The sequence below is a fragment of the Lonchura striata genome, chromosome 4, assembly GCF_050655825.1.
Source record: "Lonchura striata isolate lonStrDom1 chromosome 4, ASM5065582v1, whole genome shotgun sequence".
In the NCBI taxonomy this organism is placed as follows: domain Eukaryota; kingdom Metazoa; phylum Chordata; class Aves; order Passeriformes; family Estrildidae; genus Lonchura; species Lonchura striata.
The window spans coordinates 17010779-17038489 of record NC_140706.1 but is presented as its reverse complement, the minus strand read 5'-3'; the positions used below and the strand labels follow the sequence as shown (position 1 = coordinate 17038489).

At 36.5% G+C, this 27711-nt stretch overlaps 1 protein-coding gene across 10 annotated transcripts in view; it reads left to right on the top strand.

Moving 5' to 3' along the window:
• The window catches only part of KCNIP4 (potassium voltage-gated channel interacting protein 4), a 384348-nt gene extending 359059 nt beyond the window's left edge, over positions 1 to 25289 (top strand). For all 10 annotated transcript variants that reach the window (XM_021554440.4, XM_021554439.4, XM_021554445.4 and 7 more), the window contains 6 exons: positions 4611 to 4680; positions 8958 to 9028; positions 16355 to 16462; positions 17564 to 17668; positions 18227 to 18289; positions 25132 to 25289. In XM_021554440.4, coding sequence (XP_021410115.1) covers positions 4611 to 4680; positions 8958 to 9028; positions 16355 to 16462; positions 17564 to 17668; positions 18227 to 18289; positions 25132 to 25179 — 465 coding nt within the window. In that variant the 3' untranslated portion in view covers positions 25180 to 25289. The remainder of the gene's footprint in view (positions 1 to 4610; positions 4681 to 8957; positions 9029 to 16354; positions 16463 to 17563; positions 17669 to 18226; positions 18290 to 25131) is intronic.
• The last annotated feature ends 2422 nt before the right edge of the window (positions 25290 to 27711 follow it).

Sequence of the window (27711 nt, the reverse complement as noted above, 5' to 3'; positions counted from 1 at the left end):
TGCAGGATTTTTACCCTGCTCTTGGTGTTTCTTCAATGTTGGCCAGTAGTGTGATCAGCACTCCAGAAATGCCATGCAGCCCCTTTTCACAAAGATAATTTCTGATATGTATTCTGTGTTTTTTATGAAATAATCCAGTACCAAAAGTGAACCCTGTATGCTAAGACTACTTTTAGGACAGAAAATTAATCACACTTTCTCTCATTTAAATATAAATAGGCTATGAAATCTATTCCTGATGAATACAGCATGGATGAGTTTATTTATATTTACAACCAGGAAACTAATTACAAAAGTACAAATTTATTTGTTTTTTAATTTACAATAAATTACAAATTTATTTATTCCTAGCATGCAGCTCTAAGGTAGGTCAAAATTTCAGTTTAGCCCTCTTAGTATTTGGTAAATACATCTTTAATTCTAAAAGTATTTCCAAGTAAAATGGCTGCAATACTCATGTAGTAATATATTAAATTATAGAAACTTATTAAAAAGTGAATTAAATAATTACATTCATTAGGGGTAAGTATCTGGTCAGATTTAACTGCATGAACAAGAACGAGGCTGAAGGCATATTCCTAGATGGCACATGCACATAGAGCATATAACTACATGCAAAAAGAGAAGATATTTAAATCAATGGATGTGGACATGTCTCTAAAAGTAAGCAGTATGAAAACTGAAACAGCAGATGCAGCATGGGATGGGAAGTTTGTCATGCAAAATTCTATAGCTGAAAGATATTCAAGGTTGCCAAAACTCCAGCTTTATTCATCATTCAAAATTGTTATGCAGAAAAAAACTCAAAACTTTGTTTCTCCTTCATTCTCTTTTCTACGTTTCATTATTTCCCTGGCTTTGTGTCTTCTTGGTTTGCCTCTTGTCTGAAAAGGATGTTGATTAGGTAGTAGAGAAGAATCACCTACTGCAGTATTTTTAAAAATATTGAAGGAAGGTTGTCTTGGACAGTATGAGGCTAAATAATTTATGTTTGAAGTGGTTCATAAGACCACGTGCTGGACATGTAATTTCCCAGCAGCAAAATTGCAAGCAAGAGAGATCATCAAAAGGCAGATTCATATTTATTATTCTCTGTCTGTTTGTTATTTTCTCTTTAAAAGAGAGAGAACTGAATTCAGTTCAAGTTGAACATTCCCTGCTTTTTATTCTCCAGTCTGAAAATCTAATACATTAATGCAATTTTAAAAGATTGTAAAACAGAAATTTGCTGTAACAAAATAAATTATATTTAGATCAAGGAAAGAGAGAATATAGGAAATTGTTTAAATAACCCTCACATTTTTCTTTCAAACTAATTAATTATTTTCCTCTCTTTTATAAGAGTTTAATGAAAGGTTAGATTTTTTTAATTATAGCTGGTACAGTGGAAGTCAGCAATAGCTTGACATAAAACCTTGGGGCGTACTTAACAATTACAATATTTAATCTCTTTCCCTGAACTGCACAAATCTCCTGATAAACACAATAAAACCAGATTTATGAGTCAAGAAAAGTACAGTCATGGAGGTAAATCATGTTGGCCACCTATATTTTTAGAATGAAATTACTCAAGATCAGAAGTGTTCCCTGTCATGTAGCGTCTCAGAGGAAAGACGTGTGCTAAAGAAAGAAAAGTTTGAGCTGGTATTTCTGGTAAATGTAATTGGCTAGCATCTCAGGTTTTTAATGAATGTCCTTAAGACATCATTTCCACAGACCTCCAAGGATGGAAAAGGTAAAATGTTACTGGCAATGCTGTGGCAAAGAACAGAGGAAACTACAGAGGGACAAGCTAGAGAAACTCAAAATGTCATCCCTGGCTCTGCTAATATATAATTCTCTGAAGTATAGAATTCTCTGAACCTGAAAGTAGGTTGCCTTTTCAAACAATGATTCTTTCAAACAGTGTGGTGAAACCAGAGCTTATTAAGCAACATTAAAAAAAGGACTGCCTTTGAAAGAGGTATGTAGATCATGTATTTTTCTAATAACAAAGGCCGCCAGCTTATTTTGAACTAAAAAATAGTAACTTGCATAGATTTTTGCAGAGTATCCTTAGTTCTCCTCTAACATCACAACATTTAATGCAGTCAGAAAATGGGACTCTCAGTCTTCAGAGCTTTCAGACTAAGGACCCACAGAGTTGGAATTGTTGGCATTTCCTGCAAAAAGGAGAGTGCATTCTTTTGAAAATTAGTATAGTTTGAATGTCTTTGCCAGCCAAGGAAAACGGAAAAAATTGTTTTACATGTTAATAAGCCATAGAGTTAGATGACCTTAAATGTTCATTTTTTCATCCATTATTTATTAAGCTTCTGAGGAAATAAAAAGGCAACATCTGACCTATACAAATTCAAAAATATAGATTTTCTCTTTAATTTCTTCAAAATGTGCCCAGCTCTTTTTTCTTTCTTGTCTGAACAAAAATTACCTGCAGAGCAAAAAGAAGCCACTGTTTCTTTTTCTAAATTTCAAAATGCTGCATTGTTTTTTCACACTCACACCCATCTCAGGGTAAAGGCTGCTTATTCTTCCTCCTGAAGGTCTGGGAATGACAGATCATATACATTATATGCTTGGAAGAGGAGGTTGTAAAATACTTTTGTTAGATTTTCTACATCGAATACCTATAATATTATCTCAATGAGTATCTGAAGAACTCACTGATGTTTTCTTTATTTTGCTTTGAATCCATGTAAAAATACTGCTCTTTTGCATGCTCTTATACAACTCCAGAAGGCTTCCCAAAGACAAGCAGCACAGTAGAATCATAACATCATAGAATCATCAAGGTTGAAAAGATGGCTGAGGTCAAGTCCAACAATTAACTGCCAAATCCACAACTAAACCATGTCCCCAAATGCCACACCTACACGCTTTTAAATATCTTCAGGGATGGTGCCTCAACCACTTCCCTGTGCAGCCTGTCCCAATGCTTGATAACCCTTTCAGTGAAGAAATTTTCCCTTATATCCAATCTGAACTTCCCCTGGGCCCATTTCCTTCTTGAGGCCATTTCCTCTTGTCCTATTGCTTGTTACTTGTAAACCTGCTAGAAACCATAGAGACAGTGGCCTAGCTGATAGAGAGAGCTGATAGCTGGTAAGAGAGAGATGTTTTAGTGCCCTCGTACCCAAAGCTGTGACAGGGAGATGCCTCCTCAATTATGGATTGCTCCTTACCTAATGAAGGGTGGAGGTTCATTTCACTGTTCCTCCCATTTCCCAAAGGCTTTGGTTCCAAAAACAGTGTGACCCAGCAGTCAGTATTTATTTCATCTTATTGAGACCTGAGCTCTAGCTCTGCCTGCATCAGTGACAGTCTCTGTGCCCAGGGACAAATAATTTAGTATGTGTATCTCTGACACTGATGCTTGTTTCTGGTATTTCAATTAACAGAATTCTTTTTTGCTATATGTTTGCATGTGCTTAGTTATGATGAAAAGCTAATTTAGCCAGGGATAATTGACATAAAAGCATGATAATCCTAGGCCTAAAGATCTGACATGCATTTCTCAGACCATGCATTTGGCAGTCAATTAGAGATTACACTATTTTTTTCTTAGCGGAAGGTGACATATCTCAGTAGCTTTTATTTGATCTAATTGAAATACTATTTTTTCTCATAGGAAAAGTTGTTATTACACTGATAGAAGATGTTACACTACTCTTGATCTACATTTCCAGCTATTAAGTTTCCTGAGTTTAGGACTAGGAGCACATATGTTTGAGTCCTCAGTCCAAATAGCATGATAATAGTCAAAAATAAATGTATGAACCTTAAAATTAAATTTGCATTCTCTTTTTTCCCTTTGTTTGTAGAAATTCTTTTCTTTTAAAGAGCATACCTGGCTTTTTAACCCATTTTTGCATTAACAAAGGAATCAAGGCATAAAATGAATGAAGTACATTGCCCAAAGTCTTCTGCTCAGTCTGGCAAAATCAGGACTAGAAATCAGCTCTCTGGTCTTGGATATTTATGCTTGACTTAGTAAACAATTCTGCTTTTCCTGCCTCTGCATAAGTCATTGGTTTAACCATCTTTATTCTTCTTCACTTACTTTAATTTTCTTTGTGGTCATTCTATTCAGAAACTTCCTACATATTCTGTGTTACATATTTAAATTTATGAAAAAGATGTAAAGAGGCAGAAGGATCTGCAAGGTTTGAATAAGATCTTCAGAGGCAGGGTCTTTTGAATTAATTGAATAAAACTCTTCCAGTAGAACATGACTGCATGTTCTACCATTGTGTTTACATTCCTGCTGGAATTCCATTCCATGCAAATGCTGATGGCAGCTGAGGGAGTGACCAGTCATGGCCCACAGGTGACACAACAGCTCCACTCACTGCAGGACTGTGTTTGCTGCCCATGTGTATCACTCCGGTCTCAAATGAAGTTGGGATCCATGCCACAGAAAGAGTTTTTGTCTCATGGGAATTCTTTAGGAAGATACTTCAGTGTGATAATGTGCACTGATATTTGGTTGAAAGTGCAGTCCCACATTTTAATGTGTCAGTCACACACATGTTGTGGACGGTCTTCTGAACACATCAGCTGAGTGGACCAGACTGGATGGCATTCATTTCTGGTCTTTTACTTTTTTCCAGGAGTGCCCCAGTGGTGTTGTCAATGAAGAAACCTTCAAAGAGATTTACTCTCAGTTCTTTCCACAGGGAGGTAAGTACTTGGCAGACATAATTAGTACTGCAGTATGTCTGTTAGTTCCCAAGTCTGACAAAAGAGCCTCCTGTTCAAATTAATAAGACTGTTCCCTCAAGCTCTGTCTGAACTCACGGGCTACTTTCTTGATAGTTGGACACATTTTTAAGTCTGTATTTCTGAATGAAATGCAATGAAATGCAATGGTATCAACACAATGTCAGTCTTCTGTTATGAAGTTACTACTTGTGCTTGGATTCCATTAAAAAACAAGTTTCTCTAAGTAGGTTATTTTTCTTTCAGCTTTCTAAAAATTCTTGCCCATTCTCTTTTACTCAAAAAAACTTTTTCACAGTAGGAGGCACTGCAGGAACTCTCTCATATCAATAGTAGAAACCCCCCCCCCTTTAATTCTATGGGATTTCTTTTCTTAAATGCTAACCCTGATTTCAATTAATTGATTTCCAAGAGTTTTGTTATTTTTTTATTTCCATTATCTTTTAGTGCAATGAAGATAACAAAAAATGTGTAACAGTTTGGGGTTTTTTTTTCCTTGAACCTCAGATTTCTTTTAATTTGAATTTTTCCCTCTCTTTTCTTCCTCTTGCATTTTCTATTCATTTACCCCTCTCCATATTCTCCTACAACCCTTCAGTCCCACCCCTCCAGCTTCTCTCAGAGCTCTTGAGATTTGTGTATTTCTCTGCAACTGTTCAGAACTCCTCCTTTTCGATTTTTATTAAACAACCCATATTAATTGGTAGGAACAAAATATCTCCCCATTAGTTTTATTTTGACCTAGAAGGTAAAGCCCTAGAAGGTAAAGAGCAGCATCCAGTTCAGATTACTATCTCTGAAATCATCAAGAAGTAGCACACTCAATAAAAATGAACAGAAGGCTAGAAGGGTTGACCTGCCTACTGATTGTTTCTCTACGTAAACTTTTAGGCCAAGATAACAATTACAGTTTGAAATATTTTGTAGTTACCCTTGGGTATCAAAAACAATACTCTCTATGTGATTTACTGCACTTCATTAAAAAAAATCTATCATATTTCCTATTGTTACACCCAGAATTTTTTATGAACAAAGAGAAAGCACACATGTTCTAAAAGTGAAGTCAAAAGATATTGTGAGAGCAAATGTAATCTTAAAAGACTAATCTTTATTAGACCAGATCTAGTTGTTGCAGAGAAGAAAAACTATTAATGTGATTAAAATAGATATATGTGGACTGTCTAATTTCTACCCTATTCCTGGTGTTAATGCTGATCCTTCTGCTCCTCTGGCATTTAGGGCAGTGGCATCCTTTGGAGGAGGAGGTGAGAACTGCAGTGGAATGTCTAGTTAAGAAATCAGACTGAGATCTTAAATTCTTTTATGTCTTGTCAAAAAAATGTGTCCAGCTGAGGCTTTTAAATAATGATTTTATGTATGTCCCAGCATTAAAGAGGAAAAAAGAATCTTGAAAATTTTCCCCAAATTAAAACATGTAGGTCTGTGCTCCAATTGTCTGTGTGATGAAAAACCAGGTACAACACCATGTATCATTATGACAATTCATATATTCAATACATAATTCATATCTGAACAAACAAAATTATGTCTATAAGATTTTAAGCTTCAGGGCAACCAAAGAAATTTTTCAATGTCATCCAGCAAGTTCCTCAAGCAACTTCCAAGACTGTCCGGGACAAGATACAGGAGGATTACAAATAGGACAAGGTGTTACAAGAGTAACAAAGGCAAGAAATTACAGTGGATTGCAGCAAAAGCAATGTATTTTAAAAGGCAAAAGTAGCTTTGTAAAAGTTCTCCATGCCAGAAAGGGCACTCCAGGAACTTCTTTTTAGATTCACTGCCATACAGATGAATTAATATACACCCTGCATTTTTGCAGTCGATCGCCTGAAAGGAAAGTTGGGATTTTTCTTCAGCCAAGTAGGTCATGGATAAGAATCCACACACTGAATAATTATTACACTCCTTCACCACTTCTGAACAAATGAAATCATGATTGTAGTTTAATAAGTCATACTCTTCCATGTGTAATGATTACTGGTTTTTGCCTCTGATATTTAAAATGCTTTGATGGTGTTTTTCAAGGGAATTCTGATTTAAGAGCCGTTCCTATCTCAACTTGTTAAAATAGCAAGTTTGCCTACTAGTTCTGACATCAGATCCTTGGAAATAAATTGTATTTAATTTTAAAAGTTAAGATTTTTTTGTCTAAAATGAATAATGTTCAAGATTTAGGGGGAAAGGGGGAAATTAGACTAAGTAGCTCTAATTAAAAGACTAGCATGCCTCATACTGCTGTGGTTTTGAAGGCAAAATTTTGGACCAGAATTCCTTGAGCAAGCAACTCTGAAAAAGGCTTTTGATTTATTTTTTTTAGAGGGGTTACCAGAAAAAATATTTTTCAACTAGGGACTTTTTTTTTCATATACTATCATACAAAAAAAAGTAGTATATTCTATCATGTATGGACAACAAAAGTAAAATCCCTTTGTATTTTCTGTACATCTACAGAAAATAACCAGGAATATTTCAGATGTTTTTAAGAAATGGGTGCCAAGTGAATAGGAAAGTGTTTAAAATTCCTTTTACAGTAATTATACCTCTATAACACATTTTTTCCTAGAAGATGATTTGCATAGTATTTTCTGTTGCACAACAGAAGTCTCAGTAGATTATAGAAAATATGACTATTAAAATGCTAAATATAACCTGTAGTCAACAAATTTGCATTTTTCTGCTAAAGTGTGAATGTATCTGCCAAGCTGTGTTTAAGCAATTACAGTGGTTACTGGACACATGGAAGAATGAATGACACTCTCAAACAGTGGTGGTGGGGATTTAATTCTCTGAAAATGTGTTAACAGATGGGTTTTAAAGATTGCAGTTTTTTCTTGTTATGATTATTTCACATAATAAAAAATAAATATATTGAAGTAAGACTAGAGAATTTTCTTACAACTATCAGGCCTGAATCTGTGAAGCACAAAGCTTTGAGTTTTGTTATATTTGGTTCCTTGGAGTTAAGGTGGCATTTAAACTGAGTATTGCAAGACTATTGCTCAGTTCAGTACAAAACAGTATTTTTGGCTGTGAAAAATTAAGGTTTGCAGGATCGAAATAAAAGGTAAAATGGTTTAGTGCCAAGAAATCAGAAAATGGCATTTCAGCATTGATTAGATTTTTCCATAAGAGGGAGAAGTTTGTTCTGCAAAGGGGACACTGATTTCATAACACTTTGCCCTTTATTAATAATTTGTGAGGTTAATGTCAATTAGCCTAAAATTATTGTAAACATATGAGGTAGAAAGGGAAAAGTGAGTATTAAAAGTAAACAGGCCCTCATCCTTCATTAATTTGCACAATTTTGAGGGAAGGAGAAACACTGATGCCAGCTGACTTCCCTTAACCCCAGCAGCTGCTACCTCATGTCCAGGGGGCTGTCTCTGGATGAGTGCCCTCCTCACAATATATTACTCCTGGAGCAGGTTGTGCCTTTTAGAAGGCATTCAGTGGAAATCGAAGGATGGATATTTACAAAAGTTACAGTCTTGACAGATTTATATTCATGCTGTCTTGTGTTTCTGAAATGAGTCAATATGCACTGGGGAGGAGGCTTGGAAAGTGCAAATAGCGAATGGATCTTTTGTTTAAGGTCATCTTTCAGAGCCTCACTGACCATTTAGTTAGTCACAGCCACAATCATGGGAATTCAGCAGCGAGGCAGCTTTAAGAATCTGCTTCTCAGAGAGGAGTTCCTCCCAGCTGTGGGTGAGCACAGGACCCGATGGCAGCAGCAGCTTTCTGACAAGATCAGCTTCAACCAGGAGAAGAGATCTGTGTGCAGAGCAAAACCAGCCCGCAGTGCAGTGCGAGACGTGTCTGCTTCCCTCCTTTACCAGGAGCAAATGAGCACATTCTTCACTGTGAGCATATGAGATGGATCCCTGTCACAGTCTGTTCCTGTTAAAACAGGTTGTTTCAGAGTACAATAATATGTCGTCTTTGCTATTTGCTCAAGTATCAGTGATTAGCAAACACAAGAATAAAAATGAATAGAGACATTCCAGAACAGAATTTTTCATTTTTGGCTTCTATGCACTTACAACTTATCCCTCCTCTCCTGCCAGAAAGGAATTTTAAATTCCATTGAAAATCTAATATTGCTATGAAATTTTGGTATCAAAATATATTTCAGTATCAAAAAGTTTTAATGGAATTAAATTTTATTAAATAAGATGTACTTACTGTGAATTTTTTTCTGCTTTAAATTTTAGATTCCACAACATATGCACATTTTCTGTTTAATGCATTTGACACTGATCACAATGGATCTGTAAGTTTTGAGGTAAGTGATGCCATTGCTCATTTCTATAAAATTGAATACGTTGTCGTTCCTTGTAATGAAGTCCAGTTCGGTGGCTGGCTCACATTAGGGAAAATTTAGCTGATGTGACTCAAGTTTCAAGTTTTTCCAATGTAATAACAAAAGTCATTACTTTACTGTTGTATATATTCCATAATGGTAACTCAGACTGTGCTACTACATAATATTTTTTAAAATCTGTCAATTTAAAAGGTAACCCAATTTATACACAAGTTACCTAAAATAGTTCTTCCTCTCTGCCTTTGCAAGATGAGATCTCTGAACTACAACTAATATTATGGGGATGACTCAGCCAAAATCGGATTTTTCATGCTTAGTTTCCAGAAAGTTCTAGAAAAAGTCTTTAAAGCAAATGTTTTTAAAAGGACAAGAGTTGGAAGTTTGTTCTTCCTCCATTTAACTTCCAAAATATTTTCCTAATCTCGTCTTTCCCTGGTAAGGCTGATGTCATCCATGCAATATAAATGGAAGAAAAGAGACCTTACTGCAATAATGGAGATGAGAACAGGGTGTACAAAATACTGCAAAGTAGATAATATTTTAAGATATAGAATTAAAAAAAACCAAAAAAACTGTTCATTTGCAAAAAAGGATATGTTTGTTTTGTCATGTTTTCTTTGGTTTTGATTATAAAGAACTAATTTTTTCCTTACAACTTTTGATTGGATTGTGATAAATGCACTCCAAATTTATTGAAATGTCCTGTACATGCTTTTATGATTTATTTTACTGAATGGTGTTGTGAGGTCATACAGATTTTTTAAAATAAAAATAATTAATTGATGTAATAGGAAGAAGACTTGCCAATCAAGTGCACTGTGATCAGAAATCTATACTCTAAACTAAGATTATAATCAGATTTGGTTTTATCATTATTTGCATTTATTTTAAAAAACCCATGAACCCTATATACCTTTTTCCAGGCAGATGTAGTCAATTGAATCTTTATGAAACTAGGAGCAGGCATGGAGGATTAATTCATCTCTGCTGTATTTAGGCTAAATATGCAAGGATTCTTCTGATCTAATCACAGAATCATAGAATGGTTTGCATTGGAAAGGATCTTAAAGATCACCCATTTCCAAAACCCTTGCCATGGACAGGGACACTTCCCAGTAGACCAAGTTGCCTCATCCAGCCTGGCCTTGAGCACTTCCAAGGATGTGGGATCCACAACTTCTCTGGGCAGCCTCTGCCGGTGCCTTCACTACCCTCCCAGTAAAGAATTTCTTTTGTATATCTAACATAAACTTCCCCTCTTTCTATTACAGCAACAGTGGGTACATTGAGAAAAATTTTATTTTTAGAATGAGTAGTTGGAAAGTATTTCTGCAATTATCGTTAAAAAGAATGGGAATGAAAAAAATCTTTTGTACCTTTTCAGGTCAATTTGTTGACACTTGTATTTCAGGCAGAAAGTCTTAAGAAATGTACTAGATTTGGAGCACTTTGATTATCTCAATGTGCAGGTTTGTGCACGAAAAAAGGGCTTTGGAATAAAATAAATCAGGAAAATAAAAGCAGAGGTACTGAACTTTTGTTCAATATCAAGGCAGACATGAGTGATCCCGACTTTTATATTATTTGCACTGATTTGAATCCAGCATAACTCTACTGCTGTCAAAAGACTCTTGCTTCTGTGTCCTTGTAGCAACATTATACTTACAAACTGCATGATGGCCATTCTAAAAGGATCTTCCTGAAGTTAAAAATGTATGGGGCTTTTTGTTCTAATCAAATGAAAATAGCTGCAAAATGTGGAAGAAGGTATTTTGAAATGTGCAAAATACAATAATCTCATTTTTTTCCTGCTCCTTGCAATCCTAAGTGCAGCTGTGCCATTTTCTGTCTATTCCAATCTTTATATTAGTTTTCTAATTTCCATTAGAAAAACAGCAAAAGTAGACAGCTCAAAAGGTAGAGGGAGTAGTTTAATAGTTTGAAGAAAAGAATAATCATTCTTTCCAAAGTACTTTCTGTATCAAAATGTAGGAGTAAATACAATTTAATATCATTATCTATGATGAAAACACTCTGGCTATCTTCTGTGTAAAAAATGATTATCAAAATCTGAAATGGCAGCAAAATTCTTTTGTTGATAAAATTTATTTTTTTTATGTGTGTTTCACTCTCTATTTCCCATGAAGCAGTGGTAGCTGGAGTTGCAGCTCCAAAAAAAGAAAATTTGCTTTAGCTTTTTGCTCTTTTTTTCTCAAATTTTCAAGCACCAACAATGAAAGTTTGGATCACAACTTAAATGCACACCTCGACTGACATTTCTTGGTGAGATTGTGTCCTTAGAGTTTTGTCATCCCTAAATCTGTGTGCTCTTTGATACTGAGCCAGGATCTCTAAGTGAAGGATTTATGTAGCATAAAAACCAAACTTATAAAATTAGGTGCTTGAACTTATCTCTTCTTATCCCATGATTGTATTAATTTTGAGACTAGTTTATTTCATTAGCTTTGTGAACTAGTTTTGTTTTAATATGACAGAGTTTTCGAAGACCTAGTGACACAACTATCGGAGGGCTCTTTGGGCATGTTAGTGAAGTTCTTTTTTCCATTAGACAGAGACAGATATAAAAGCAAGGTTTTCATTTGCTGCATGTATATTGTCACTGAGTCAAAATGAAGATCTGGCTTCAAAGCTATTTAGTCAGAAAAATGGAGGCTAATTAACTTTAGATATATTGTCAAAGTGAAGCTCATTGCACATATGAAAATATCCAAATCAGTATCCTTCATCTGTTGTAGATGCAGATTAAGGTTATTCTAAATGTCTCCTTGATGAAAGTCATTCAATAATCACACAAATTCTTAGTGCCTTAAAGCACAGTGCTGTGCCCAAACACAATGGAGATGTTTAAAGATTTCTGTCATATTTAATCAAAACCAAACTTATATTGGTTAATAAATTAGCAAGCATGTTAACTCACTTCCGTAGATGAGTACAGTTCTTAAGATCAAACACAACTTCATATTTAACGAATAATAAAAGTAGTGCCTAGGGCGGTGTTATGAAGCCAGCAGTTAAATAAGTCATAGAATCATAGAGTGCCTTGGATTGGAAGTGACTTTGAAGATCATCTCATTCCAACTCCCCTGCCATGGGCAGGGACACCTCCCACTAGATCTGGCTGCTTGAAGCCCCATCCAACCTTAGACACTTTCAGGGATAGGGCATTCACAGCTTCTCTGGGAAACCTTTTCCAATGCCTCACCATCCTCACAGTGAAGAATTTCCTATCACTCATTGAAACCTACTCTCTGTCAGTTTAAAGCCATTTCCCCTTGTCCTGTTCCTACTTATCCGTGTGCAGAGTCCCTCCCCAGCTCTCTTGTAGGCCCTCTTTAGGTAATGGGAGGTGCTCTAAGGTCCCTGGAGTCTTCTCTTCTCCAGGCTGAACAGGCCCAACTCTCAGCCTGTCTTCATAGCAGAGGTGCTCCAGTCCTCTGGACTTGTTCCAGCAGGTCCATGGCATTTGGCCCCTGAGCTGGATGCAGTATTCCAGGTGGGGTCTCATGAGGGCACAGGAGAGGGACAGAATCACTTTCCTTGACCTTCTGGTCACATTTCTTTTGATACAGCCCAAGTCCTGCTTGGCTTTCTGGGCTGCAAGCACACATTGCTAGTTTGTGCTGAGTTTGTCATCAACCAATATGGCCAAGTTCTTTTGCTCAGGGCTGCTCTAAATCCATTCTCTGCCCAGCCTGTATTTCAGCTCTGGATTGCCCAGATCCAGGTGCACCACTTTGAACTTGGCCTCATTGAATTTCATGAGGTTCACAAGCATGATTCTGTGGGTTCAACACACAAAGGTTTGTCCACGTCATGTAGGAAATGAGCTCATTTTTCTTAATATAGTGGTGATCTCATAAGCATTTTAACACCATGTGATTTAAAGTAGCTACAAAGAAATGCATTTCCTTTTAGGAGCAGTTCCTTCTCTGTGACCTTCGTTTTACATGCACCAGGACTCCACCACTTCTGTGACATCACTTGATTCCTTTTCAAAATCCTAAAATCTAAATTTAAAACTCGATTAAGGTCCCTGCATACCTACTTCTGGCCTTGTAAAAGACATAAAGGAACACATAACCAGGTGGAATAGTTTTAAACTTTCCTATGGATTTGAGACAGCACAGTAATAAGCTTGTTAATTAATTTATTAATGAACTAATTATCCCCCAAGATTTACTGAGAGATAAAGCAATCAGAAAGTCATCAACAACCTTGCTAGGAGATAATTAATCACTGCTGAAAAAACCCACACAAACACAAGTTCATCCCAGACCACAACCAGACATTCTCTACAGTGCAGAACAGAAATGTCAGCAGGCTCTGAGTACACAGAAGCTCTGGTACACGTGCAATGATGCTGCACTTTGCAACCCTTCAGTGAGACATCCCCCTTTCTTGAAGAATCAAAATTAGGCACAGAAGGAGGTCTTAAAGGTATTAGCATGCTCTGCAGGAAACTGGCAAGTTACAAACAGGAAACTGTGGAGAGAAATAAAGGCAAGTGCCAAGGCAGAGACTTTTCTAACTTCAGAAAAATGTTTCTAACTTCATTATCACAGACTGAAGGAAGGCCCAACCTAGAGTTGTGTCTCAGCCCAGACTTCCTGTTTTAGGCTCCTTTGTTAGTGGGCAGTGACAGCATTTTCAGAGGATGTATATAACCGAGTATGGTGAAATTTTCTTATAAAAAAAAGTGTTCTAACAGTAGAATTCCTCTCTCCCTAGAAATTACATGTCTAAACCAGGACATAAAACAGCATGTGGGTGCTCTAATCAGTATTAAAACACCCGGATGATTTTTTCCATCCTGGTTTAGACATGTAATGGGGACTTGTAGTGATGCTTTTTGCTAAATAGTGTGACTGATTTGTGCATCACCGAGTTGTTGGTTACATGCATAAAGATGGGCAGCTGCTCCCTGAGTTTAGCTGCTTCCCTCTGCACTGCTGCTTTACCATGGCTTTCTGCACTGGATTATTGGTTTAACAGCTGGAATGGCTGCACTGCTCCTGACACACACATTGCATTCCACCGTGCAGAGCATTTTCCTGTTCAAGGCTCTAGCCCAAAGTACCCTGTGGATTTAGCCTATATCCACTGAATCTGATACTCTATTTCTGTGTGATTCTATTACATCAGTTTTTCAGTTGTTTGGAAGTAAGTATGTAGAAAAGACATCCTATCCTAGCTGGTCCTTATCCAGCTCATCACAACTTATTATGAAAAATCCTTTCTATTGTTACTGAGATGACTCCTGCACAACACACAGACAAAGGCAATGCACCTGAACTATGTGTGATCCCAAAACATATTGATGCGATATGGAAGGAGATGACTCACTGCTGCAATGTTTTGAGCCCATACCCGGAAGGTTTTTGAGTTGTTTCTGCTTTTTAAGAGCACCCAATCCCATGAAAAACAACATAAAGTCAAGGAGTTTTTTAAAAACCAATGATAGAAGGGTAGCCTTGGAAATAGAGGTAGAAATTATTCTGGGAAGCCAGCTAACACAAGTGGTGCATCACAGAAAGGAGCAAAGAGAATTGAACAAGAAAAGAAAAACTGATTTATTTTAGATAAAATAAATTTTTAAAAATGTTGCCGTGCCAAAATAAAAATAAATTCACAATTCTTATGTATAATCTAAGAAAATAATGCAACTGGGGACCTTCACAAAGGACTAAAGGAGAAGTTACATCAAGAATGTAAAACTGTGCAGAAAAGATTTAAAGACATGATACTGAATTAAAAAGGTTAATTGCTAATGCTGTAATGTGATCAAATATGTTCTGAATTTCTTGAACATTTTAATGTTTAATAGTACATTGTTAAAGAACTGTTTGGAGATTTAACCCTGTGACCCTCAATTACTCATTGAGATGTAGACAAGATGAGCAAAATTCTTTCAAGATTCATGTATCCATTTACCCCAAAGGGCACATATATCAATATGGCAGAATTTTTGATAGACTAAGAAAATCCAGAGCATGTCAATTGAATTGTTAAAAAGACTGAAGCTGTCAGAAGAGATGTCTGTGCCTACTAGACCACCTCAGTCCATGCTATCTGTGTATACTTCATGTATATTTATTTGACTTTGTGGTACACCAGACCTTTTAAATTTATGTCTAACCTCAGTGCAGTCTTTTCCATTGTTCCTGCATTAGACAAAATGCAAACATTGCTGGTGCAAATAAGAAATATCTTAGCTTTTATTGTCTCTAATGTTACTCTAACACTTCCTGTATGTCATTGCGAGCAATGTAGAAAGACACATTTAAAAGTACATACTTGCCATATTCTGCTCAACCTATTATGAAGGCAATTTCACAAATTTATGGGTTCATATGCCTATCAAATGAAAAGAGGTGGAGGAAATGGTTAGGAAAAAAAAAGCTATTGTTTAGAAAATATTAACATTCTGAGAAATACAGAAGAGAGATGATGGGAGGTGATATTTTCTCCAGTCTGGATGATGCTCACTAAATGTAAATGAGGTTTGTGCTGTCAAACAGAGCACAAGCATCAGCATCATTATTATTATGTAACAAAAAAATCTATAACCACATACTACATATAAATCTCAAAAATATAATTATATATATATAATCTCAAAAGCCTTCTGATTCATTTCTGTGGAGTAGCTCTGTAGCAATAGAGCATTGGTGGGTCACAAAAACATTAAAATGGTATGTGGACATGTAATATATTTATTATTCCCTATCATACTTCAAATAAAAGTAAGAAGAATTGGGGTGTGCAGTATCATAAATGAAGTTTGAAATATTGATGCAGCAGATTGGTCTAAGTGATCTGGGAACCACATATTCCACTTTAACAAGGTACAGATTTAACAAGAATTTAATGTTCCTTAGTACATAGTTCTTCCCAAATTGGTCTCCTGTGCTTAGATTAATCTAACTACCTTTTGAGCTTTTCTTGGACCATTAAACCATGGGGGTGGCTTTTTCCTGGCATTCAATGGGGACTTCTTATGTGAGACATTAGGCTTTTCAGAGGATACAACCACTAACAGAAAATTATGTTTACTTTATAGAAAATTACTCTATTTACTTATTAATTATGAGTGTAGGAAATAGTGCCTAGATTGTTAATCCAGAAATCATTAGTACTCACAGTGAAGCAAAAAAAATTGAAACAACACATCTTTTCATACTTCTGACAAATGCATTATTCTGGATTTCTGAGTTTTTGAGGAAAACTTCTCATTTCCAAACTGACCAAGACCTTTTGTCTATTTAGGATTTTGTTATGGGTCTCTCAATTTTACTCCGAGGGACAGTACAGGAGAAACTGAACTGGGCTTTCAATTTGTATGATATAAATAAGGATGGATATATAACTAAAGAGGTAAGGTCTACTTCTTACTGTAGTCACTGAAAGTAAAGGTAGTTAGCTAAGTCCTGCATTCAGAGAAGAATGGTTTCAGTGGCAAATTGAATGTGTTAACAAATTATCAGATATTACGAAGCTAGACATGCTAAAGACTAAAGTAATTGTCTCATTTTAAAGGCATAGATGAACACTGAAAAGGGAAAATCTTTACACAAATTGCAAAAATTCAGAATTCTTCAGAAATTATGTTTCTGAGCATAACAGGTACAGAAATAGTTGGCTTCAATTTATGCCTATGTATTTGCCCATAGATTGGTAGGATATTTAGACAAAAATGAATTAATTATGTGGGCAATAATTGTTATTTATTTTTTTAATCTACTTCTAATAATTTTTACTTGAAACAGGGTTTATAAAGAAAGATTCCTATATCTTTTATTCTGCAAGTATTCAAACTCATACTTAAAATAAGTGGGACTAATAAGAATTTCATCAAAATATATGGAGGCTTTTTTTAAGTGGGGTTTATGCAAATATATAAATTACACTTATAATTTTGCACTTTTAGAAAATACTTCAGGTTCATTTTAAAAGAGTAATGTATATAGTAATTTCTTGGCATACTACAGATTACTTGTTTTTATAATTATTAAAATTTTCACAAGCCACTCAAAATTCAAAGATTCTGATATAAAATGAGGACTCTGCCTAAATGCAGGTGGTGCATGGGTATTTTCATTTTCTTTAGGAAAATTAAGTTGTAAGAAGGTGATGTGATTTGGCCATTCACTTGCTGTTACAGAACTTATTTTCCCTTTTATTTTATTCATAAGATATTGGGAGGTTCTTCCCACAATCCATTAACTTGCACATATCATAAATAATTTAAAATTGAACTCATACATCTATGAAAGCTGAAATCAGATGATAGAATTTCTAGGAATTAAGTAGTTTCTTCTTGAAGCTGTTCAGTCAAAAAAAAAAAAAAAACCCAACAGGGGAATTCCAAAATTGTATTCTAAAATGCAAATCCTAAAAAAAAAAAAATATGTTCTGAGTTAAAGCAGTGTCTACAATGCACATTACATTACAGAAACATAATTTTTCCCTCTTCAGGAAATGCTTGATATCATGAAAGCAATATACGATATGATGGGGAAATGCACCTATCCTGTTCTCAAAGAAGATGCACCTAGACAACATGTGGAAACATTTTTCCAGGTAGGTCACTACAGATAAAAATTTTCATTGTTATAACATATCCTTCCAATTCTGTAATCCTTTCTATTCTCTGTGGTCCCATTCCAAGTTTCCCAGACCTACTCATCCTGCCCTGTTTTTTCAACAAAAACTCTTTAAGCATAGTCCAGTCCACTTGCTATGATTTTTGTACTGGTTGTTCCTAGGCTGACACATAACTGAAATGAGTAATGAAAAGAACTTGTTTCCCACAGGAATTTGGGAGGAGAAACATACTATAGTGGGTTGACCCTGTATGGATGCTAGGCACCCACCAAAGCCTCACTCTCACTCTCCCCCCTCAAATGAGCAGGGGAGAGAAAATCTAACAAAGGGCTGAAGAGGTTTTCATTCCTGATGGCTCAGCCTTGGCCAGCAGCACGTCCTGGAGCTGGCTGGCATTGACTCTGCTGCACATGGGGGAAGTTCCTGCCAGCTTCTCACAGAAGCCAGCTCTGTAGCTCTCCTGCTACCAAAGCTTGGCCACACAAACACAGTTCCCATACTTTTTTCTTTTTCTTTTTTTTTTTTTTAATACAGAAAATGGACAAGAACAAAGATGGAGTAGTTACTATAGATGAATTCATTGAGAGCTGCCAGAAAGTAAGTATTCCATGTTAAGCACTGAATGTGTATCTGTTGGCTATTTCTGTCATAGCTCTTTACAGATTTTGGGAGTGTCAGTGAGGGTGATCTTAATACCAGAGACAGCATTTTCCCAAGGTAAAGTATCTATGTACACCATTACACAGAAACACTGAACAGTGTAAATAAATTTTTGGCCTAAATCTACAGAAGAGCTATTATATACAAGGTATCATTGCTTATTAAACAGCTGTATCAATCTCTTTTCTCTCTTTAATAGTGTATTGTTTGCACTTAGTAGAAAAAGGTTTATTTACATTCAGCTAAATATTTATTTCTATATTCTGCCCATACTGGGTCACACAGTTCTCTCACAACTAGCATATAGTAGTGGCAATAATAATACTGCCTGAAAATTTATCATCTATGGGTGAGTTTCTCAGTGAGTTGCAATGTGCTTGTAAAAAGAGAGTACAAGGGGCTTGCAAAGTGTTGGATGGCAACAGTTAACACCAGACAAGTTTTCTCAAGGCAAGAGTGTGAACTGATTGTGATTATCAGCCACAAGCCTTTATGCTACCTAGGTGGCTGTCAATTACTTGACAGCAAGAAAGAAATTCTTCCAGCAGCTCCTGGCCCCTAGAACCAGGATGGAGAACAGAATCAGGAGTTACAGACTGTTTTCACTCCTCTGCTCTTCAGAAGCCAGCTTATTCTCAGACCAGTAGATGATATGAAGAAAGATAAGTTGCATTTTCATAAATTTAAGGAAATCCTGTTAATTTTTCAGTTAAAATTTACAAGAAAAAGAAACATGATTGAGTGCAAAATAAGAATGACTAGCCTTTGGCATGATAGGAGGTTCATAGAATTATAGAATATGCTCAGTTGGAAGGCTAATTGAGTCCAATTCTTGGCTCTACACAGGACACCCCAATATCAAAGTTGTTGTGTATAGTAAAGCATCACATTAGACACAGTGAATATGATAGGACTGATTACATTATGTAAATTGATGTGGCAAATAAGGCTGATACTATTTGTTACAGTGGCAAACTCAGGAAGTCATAGTAGTGGTCCACAGATGCATTGCCCAGCAAACTGATTAATACAAATCTGATAGAGACCAGCAATATAACCCCTGCTTATTGATTCTTATCTTCTACATCAAGAACAGAGTAATAAAGAGACAGATGATAACAAGGCTATCAAGATAAATGCATTTAATGCTTTTTTTGTTGTTGTTTTTTAACCATTTGGAATAGAGAAATCTCTAGATGCTCAAAGATGGTCTAGAAGCAGTCTATTTTTATATGCATCTGTAGCTATTCACTGGAGTTGCTTTTTTGAGTGCAGCTATCTAGTAAGCGATATTTTGTTTGATTTTAATCCACTGATTTTGGGGGATGAAAGACAGCCAAGAGCTCTGCTAACTGTGGCTGTTGTGTGTATCCTTAGCAACAGGCACTGCACAGTGTCTCATCTGTCAGCAGTGCTCTGTTGCACTGACCATAGTTCCAGCCTGTCAGTCTTCTTCAATACCAGTGAAAGTAATTTCCTCTGCTGACACTGCATGGTCATCAGAAACAGAGATGAGATTCATTTCCCAGCTGAAGTCTATATATTTCTGGAAGTTAAATGACACATTAATCTGCATATGACAGCAATCATGGTGATGGGTTGAATGATTCATTTACAAAGAAAATTAATACTTTTAGTAAGGAATTACCTGCTCTCCTTATCCAGTGCAATTCAGTCTGTCAAGTCTGTTAGATTTATTTACCTGTTCTAAGTATTCAGAATACACATGAGAGAGATGCTTTCTAAACTGGGACATGATGGAGAAGCAATGAATGCTACAGAATGCTACAATTGTCATCATGTGACTTATCTCACCTTCCCTTGCTTTTAACTTCAATGGTGGCTATGGTTTTTCTGACATAAAAAGGATCTTGCTACCTAAATTTTTGTCTCTCTGCTGATTAAGAACTGTTCTTCTTTTAAGACTTCTGTCCTTCAAAGCATGTAATTCATGTGAATATTGAGATTTGGTTTTAGGAATGAGATTTGGGATTAGGATTCAAAGAATCATAGAATATACTGAGTTGGAAGAGACCCATCGGGATAAAGTCCAATTCCTGGTCCAGTGCAGAACATCCCAAGAATCATACCATGTTCCTGAGAGCATTGTCCAAATGCTTCTTGAACCCTGTTAGGTTTGGTGCTGTGGCCACTGCCCTGGGGAGCCTGTTCCAGTGCCCTGGGTTCCAGTGCTCTGGGTGAAGAACCTTTTCCTAAAATCCAAGATAAACTTCCCTGATACATCTTCAGGCCATTCCCTCAGGTCCTGTCACTGGCCACCACAGAGAAGAGATGAGTGTCTTCTGCTCCTCTTCCCCTCACGAGGAAGTTGTAACTGCAGTGAGCTCTCCCTTCAGTCTCTTCCTCTCCAGGCTGGGGCGACCAAGTGACCTCAGCAGCTGCTCACATGACTTCCCCTGCAGAGCCTTCACCATCCTCACAGGCTCCTTTGGATGTTCTCTAAAGCTTTATGTCTTTCTTATATCATGGCACCCAAAACTGCAATTTTCAAGGTGAGGCTGCCCCAGCTGAGAGCAGAGCAGGACAATCCCTTTCTTTGACCATCTGGCCATCTGTGACTGATGCCCCCCAGGACAGGGATGCCAGGGCACTGCTGACTCATGTCCAGCTGTTCATAGACCAGGACACCCAGGTTCCTTTCCACAGTGCAGGTCTCCAGCTTCACATTCCCCAGTGGGAACACAAGCAGGGTTGCTCCATTCCAGGTGGAGATTCCAGGACTGGTCCTTGTTAATTGCCATATGGTTGGTGATTGCGTTACCTGGAAATGAAACTTGAGATAATTTTAGTAAGGAGATAATATAAAAGGGGATCTTTATTTGAAGGCCTTGAGGAGCAGTTATGGAAAGATGGCCACAAAAGCCCACCTTCCCCAGAAGTAAGTAGTTTTTATAGGTTTTAGAAAATTAGCATAATTTTAAAAAGGCACCAATGAGGAGAACAAATGGTGATGCAATTCCCCCCCAGGTAAAGCCCCTTATTTGGAGCCCCCGCTTCAGCACTGGCTGTACTTTGTCCATGAGAATGTATCTCACAGAGCTGTTCTCAGCCTTGGTTCCCAGGAAGAACCAAGATAGGACAGGGGCCTTGTACTTCCTGGGGCTTGGAGCGCTGGATTTTGTTTTGCCTTTCTGCTTAGGGAGAGGTCATAGAAAAGTACTGGAAAAACTAGTCACTTATAAATAAACTACAGAGCTACAAATATGTGTGTGAAGAATATAGAGAACATAGAAAAAAGGCAAAACCTAAGCAGCATAATTTGCACATCTCTCTATTTTGTCTAGGTCCCTCTGCAGGGCCTCCCTGACCTTGAATGAATTGAGAATTTATCCTAGTTTAGTGCTGTCCATAAATTTACTTAGTATATGTTTGAGTTTTGCATCCAGGTCATTAATGAAGAGAATTGGTTGAGGACAAGCCCTGCAGAACCCCACTAGTGACTGGGTTTCAATCAAAGTCCTTCAAGGAACTCAGTTCAGGAGTTAATGTGGCTTCGCTCTTTTCAGGATTACATATTTTACAAAGGAACATGGCTACTGCTTTTAAAACACAGCAGCAGGAAAACCTTTTGTTAACATTCTGATAGATATGAGATCTAAAAAGGTATGGTCTGAATCTTTAAATAGACCTGAAGTGTGTTCTGCCAGGGAAATGCTTCAGGAGCCTCTTCTTTGAAGGTTATCTCAGGCAAGATTTGCCAGTCTCTCCTCTACTTTGAGTTGGAAGCCAACTTAGTGAGTTGCAGAAGTATATCCCTTTTACTCCTGTTTTTCAATAACTAAAGGGAATGTGGCAATGTGTACTTTACAAGCAAGAAGGAACACAGCAAAATATCTTTGAACAGAGGTTCTACTTCAGGTTCCTGGGGTATGTTCCTGAGATTTTTTTTTTTTTTTTGTAGCATCAAGAGACTCTGCTGTGTTCTTAAACATTCATTTTACACATATGTGCCTTTCTAAAAATTTGTGCTGTTGTGCTGAGCATTTGTTTGGCACAACTATTAGTGCAGTGGCACTGTACAGCCTGAGGTATACAGGTGGTTTAAGGCTTTTAATTCACAGTCCCATTGCAAAGAATGGCCTGTCCATTCAAAAAGTGTTGAAACAGTTATGTAGGGAATTATAAAGCATTCAGGCTTTGAGCACTGTCTTCTCTGAGCACTGGGTAGAAGGATCTGAGTCGAATGGTGCTTCCCCTCATCCTCCCTCTATCTCAGGGAACGTGTATGGCCTCATTTCCCTGCACTCCCTACCCCACATGCATTTGAATGCCAGTCTGCCATCCAGATTCCAGCAGTCTCTCTGCTCCCACAGGAGAAATGGACTATGCTGCCCCAGATATGCCAGACTGAGTCCCAGAAAGTGGTGGCTGTCTGTCTGGCTTCATTTAAATTACCAAAGAGCAGATCTAGGTCTTGAGAAACAGGAGTGGGGTACCTCAAGAGCTAAGCACTTCCCAGTTCCTTTCACTGATTGGTGCCAGTGGGAAAAGGTCTGACTCGGGCATTGCCTCGTATCACAGCAGCAGCACGAAGAACAGAGCCAAAGGACAAAGGCACACACAGGGACTGTCAGGGCCAGTGACACAGGTCCTTCTGATAATGAGAGAAAGGCTTTGGCACGGGTGCTTTCTGCAGGAGTAACCCTTTCCATACACAGTGTTGATGGTTTGGGATATCCTGAAAACAGCAAAGGAACCATTTCAAACCTATGAAAAACTGGCTTAAAGGTAGGTCAGGCCTGCCAAAGTTCATTCATCCAAGTTTGTGCTTCATATGGACAATGCTTCATATGCACTAACACCTCCCTTTGTCTTGAACCAGGAACTGTTTAACAAGTCTAATATGAATGTTTGTGTAGAAAATGTACTGAGAAAAGAGGCAAATGAAAAAGATATGCTTGCCAAAGAATTCCAATGCAAGCATCTGGGATTTTTCTGGGTTTTTTTGGTATTTTTTTTAAAGATGGCAAAAGAAACCAGCTACTAAAACTTATCATGTTCTAAATATTATGACAAGCCTGTATTTTCTTGTGAAGACACTTCTAATTTGACTGACTAAGGGAGCAGCATTGAAAGTCTTCTGTAAAGAAACAGCTAGACTCAGAAATAAGGAGTTGAATTTAGAAAACTACCAGTTTCATTAATGATAATACCCATATAATAAAATTGGTAGGAAGTGTCAAAACAATTCACAGATTCAGAGCATGTTTTTGCTTGCACATTTACTGAGCTTCATGCTTATGTATGTACCAAAAACATTTATACTTTATATAATAATTATATAATTATATGACAAGTGACTTAAATCAATGTTAACCTTACATCAGTGACATTCACTAGTTTATTGATGTTTCAAAGCAATGCAGTGAGGAAAATGATTGCTTATTTTAACTTTCAGTAATTCAATATAGTAGCTTTGCTACACAAAATTTTCAAGCATTAGCCTATATAGTGTATTTTTGAAATCACATATCATGGCTTCTATTTTATTGTACAAAATAGTACACAGATAATTTCTTACAGCAGCATCACTTGAGATGACATACAGAATCATAGATAAAAAAACCCCACTGTGCATGTTTCATAACATAAATTAAGTTAATTACTCAGACTTGTCATTTTCTACAAAGCAAATCACCCACTAGACTGAACAGTGACAAATTTAACTGGAAATTGATACTGAACACGTGTTACTGGAAGATTAATGTAGAGAAATCTCACATACTTATCAGTAGTGGAGAATACTATTGAGAGAACCTTTCTAAGAAGTGGAGTTTTGATGCACATCTTTCATTAAACATCCAAAAATAATCTATAATTCAGTCTTTTTATTCATTAAAATTAAAGATGGCTACATCATCTCTGAAGAAAGTACTAAAGAGAGGGATCATTACAGTGGAGACCAGCAAATGCTAAATGAGCATGTAATAAGCTCTTATATTTTGTATATATATTGTTTTGTGCTAGCAATTGTTGATCCAGAAGCACAAACAAAAATGGACTACTGAAAGTACCTCTTTCTTCTATACACTGAAAGGTAAAGCTTACAAAGAAAAATATTTTTTTGCTGACTGCTGTGCTGAGAGTTGCTTGCTGATAAAATCTGGAGCACAGAGTGATGCATCGGTATAATACACCACTGGAAAGATGAATATTTTGTTTAAAAATTACCTAATGCAAAGCAATCAGAAAGCAGAAGTAACATTTAGAAGGAATCACCATCTTTCAGTGTGAACACAGAAAATCTGAACTGAGGAGCTGAAGAGTGCTGTGGTCATACTTGTCAAACTGACTGATTTTGGCTCAGCAATGGTGCACACTTCAGTTTGTTTTTCTTAGTCATCCCTAACTATGAGGCAGAAGCCCTAGGATTGCAAAAAGGATCCTGTGTACTGTGCACAGGACAAGCAATTACATGCACAGATTCACACTTGATACAACTATTCCATCAGTATTTATTGTCTAGATGTATTCTGTTATCCTGATTATAAACTGATAACCTCATAAATGTTACAGATCTAATTTTCTTAATATGCTATTGTATTCTTGACAGAGTAGTTTTGGTTTCATTAATATACGGAAAAACTTATTTAAGCATGGACCCATTAACAACTTTTTTCTGCTAACCATTTCTCCAAACAAGCTGAAAAAAAATGTTGCAATTAACTAAAATGTTCTACCACATTTCAGTATAGATATCTACCAACTACATTTGTAATGGTGTGTGACTTTTGGCTATATGTTGTCTTTTTTTACAGGATGAGAATATAATGCGATCCATGCAGCTCTTTGAAAATGTGATTTAATGAAGACACTAGGTCTACAACTAATGGACAAATACGAGCTATTCTGCAACATTATCTAAAAAATGGATTTCCCACTTTATCATAAATAAAGTTACTCAGCTTTACACTGAGACATGTATTATGCAAGTAAATTTTTTATTATAAACCCTTCCCAACAAAAAACCCTTTCTACATTATATAATCTAGCACTTCCACAGTGGCTATTTAGTTAATAGGACTGTACTGAAAAATCAGGTTATTACTACAAACTCAAACAAAGTACAGCTGACATTATGCACCTTTATTATCATTCCAACCCCTAGTTAAAATAGATAAAATCACATGGAGATTAAATAAATATTCTTAGTTTTGCTACTCATTTGTACTGGACTAAGCTCCAGGTGTTACAGCATACTCCTTAAATCTCTAGCTTCTAATTTATACAGAGGCATTACAATTTATTTTCTTCTCATATTTTCTACAGTGTAGTCTTCATTTTTTAATAATATTTTGATTTAAATATTTTGAGTTAAAATGCTATAATAAATGTGCAATGCACACCTTGCTATAATTGCCTTCCAACTTCGACTTTTCTCTTCAGAAAAAAGCCCCCAGAACCCAAACATAACTAAGCAGGTAACTTGAGAGCAAGAACTGTTATAAAACAAAACAAAACAAACAAACAAGTTGCTTATTCCTTAAAAAGTATGAGTAAACTTCTCTCAATCTTACCTAATAAGTCTGCACTTAATTTATCATGACATATCAGAAGTCCTACATCTGTATTTTTAATTCTTCTTGGATGTGTATGCTTAAAATTAAGGATCTTCTAACTTCCAATTTTTCATGAAGAAACTGTAACTGGATCCTAATACTGCTTTCCTAAATATGTGTCTTTCTGCCTTTAATGAAGAAAAAGGCATGAACTTCTGAAAACTGCCATCCCACTTTAGTGCTGAGAATGAGCATCACTACATAGTAACCTCTACTAATAATGACTGCTAGAGGCTAACATTTATTTCATCTTTTTGTAATACCTTTAACTATGAGACAGAGCCAGGAAAACAATGAAAACTTTCGCTATATATCATCTATATGTGATAAATGCTTTACATTTTTTAACATCATTTCTTCATTAAGATTGGAGCTACTTAATTCTGAACCTAGAAAGATTATTCTAAGAAAGTATGCATATAAAATATAACACTGCCCCTCCATCCATGTAATTTTTAAAAAATATTGTCCACAGAGTCTATGCCAATATTTCAAAATAGGTGAAATGCTATCAGAGATAGGCCAACCTTCATTGTGACATTGCTGCAGAAAGTGTGAAAGGGCATTAATGAAGAAGAAGGAAGGTTACAAGAATTATTTTGTAAAAATAAATCAGGTATCTATTCTGGTGTAGAGATGGGATGTTAGAGGCATGTTGAAGGCTGCTCTGCTATCACCAGTGTAGAATAAGAGTAGTACAATACATGTACACCTGAAATCTGCTGTAGCGTGTTTGTGTAAACTAAATGTGCACATTTTGTAATTAAAAAAAAAAAGAAAAAAAAATAAAGTAAACATAAAGAAAAAAGGACCATGATCAATTTTTTGAGTTGTTAAATACCTGCTGGCAAAAATGCTTATTGAAGAAATATGGGTTTTTTTTAAGCATAAATACATTTATCTTGACTTAGCACAGTTCTGATCTCAGCAGAGATTGGTCCTGGAGTGAACTTTAGTCAGACTGTGGTAATTTAAAAAAAACTTCTAAAATTGCTTTCACGTGACAGACTTTTATTAATACTCTATGCATCAGCATCTTCTTATGACAAAAACCCATCCTTTCCAACAACTTTAAATGCCAGAATTGAATATTCCCCAGGGAAAAACATTCTGTGCAAATTCTGTTACTTCAGTTAACTCTCCCTGACAGTGTACACAAATCAGTATTTATTACAAGAACCAATTAGGAATTATTTTGCAATCAAATTCAAATACATTAAAGGACAAATGCTGTACCCTCCAAAGCTTGACAGCCAGGTAAGCTGGCTTGTAGAATCTTCTTTTTGCCTTTAACTTATATTTTTCATAGCTTCCATGTTCAGAAGTTCACTAACTTGTCTGGACCCAAATTCACAAGCAAATCCCAAGCATATCTATAACATTACTGAACTCAATGCAGAGAGCACATACATTATGTGTGTAACTATGCCAAAGTTGCTTCCTCCCCCCAGCTCCCATTCAGTAGGCTCAAAGCTAACAGGAGCTAAATAGCTGAGCAAAGCCTCAGCTGTGGCTCTGTGCTCTTCACAGAGGCTGATGCCTCTACACTGTATTCTCCAGAGCCTCTGCAGGCTCTCAAAACAACATGCTGAAAATGCACTGAGCAAGTTCAGCCTTGGACCATATGCTGCCTGTTTACTGGGTTCAGCTTCACACCTTTAAAAGCTGACTCTGAAGCAGTCTGTGAGGGCTCACAGTTCTGTGTCTAACCTAAACGTATCCATCTGTGCTGTGTCACAAAATAAGTTATGTATTTCAAAAGCAGCTATACACATGTGA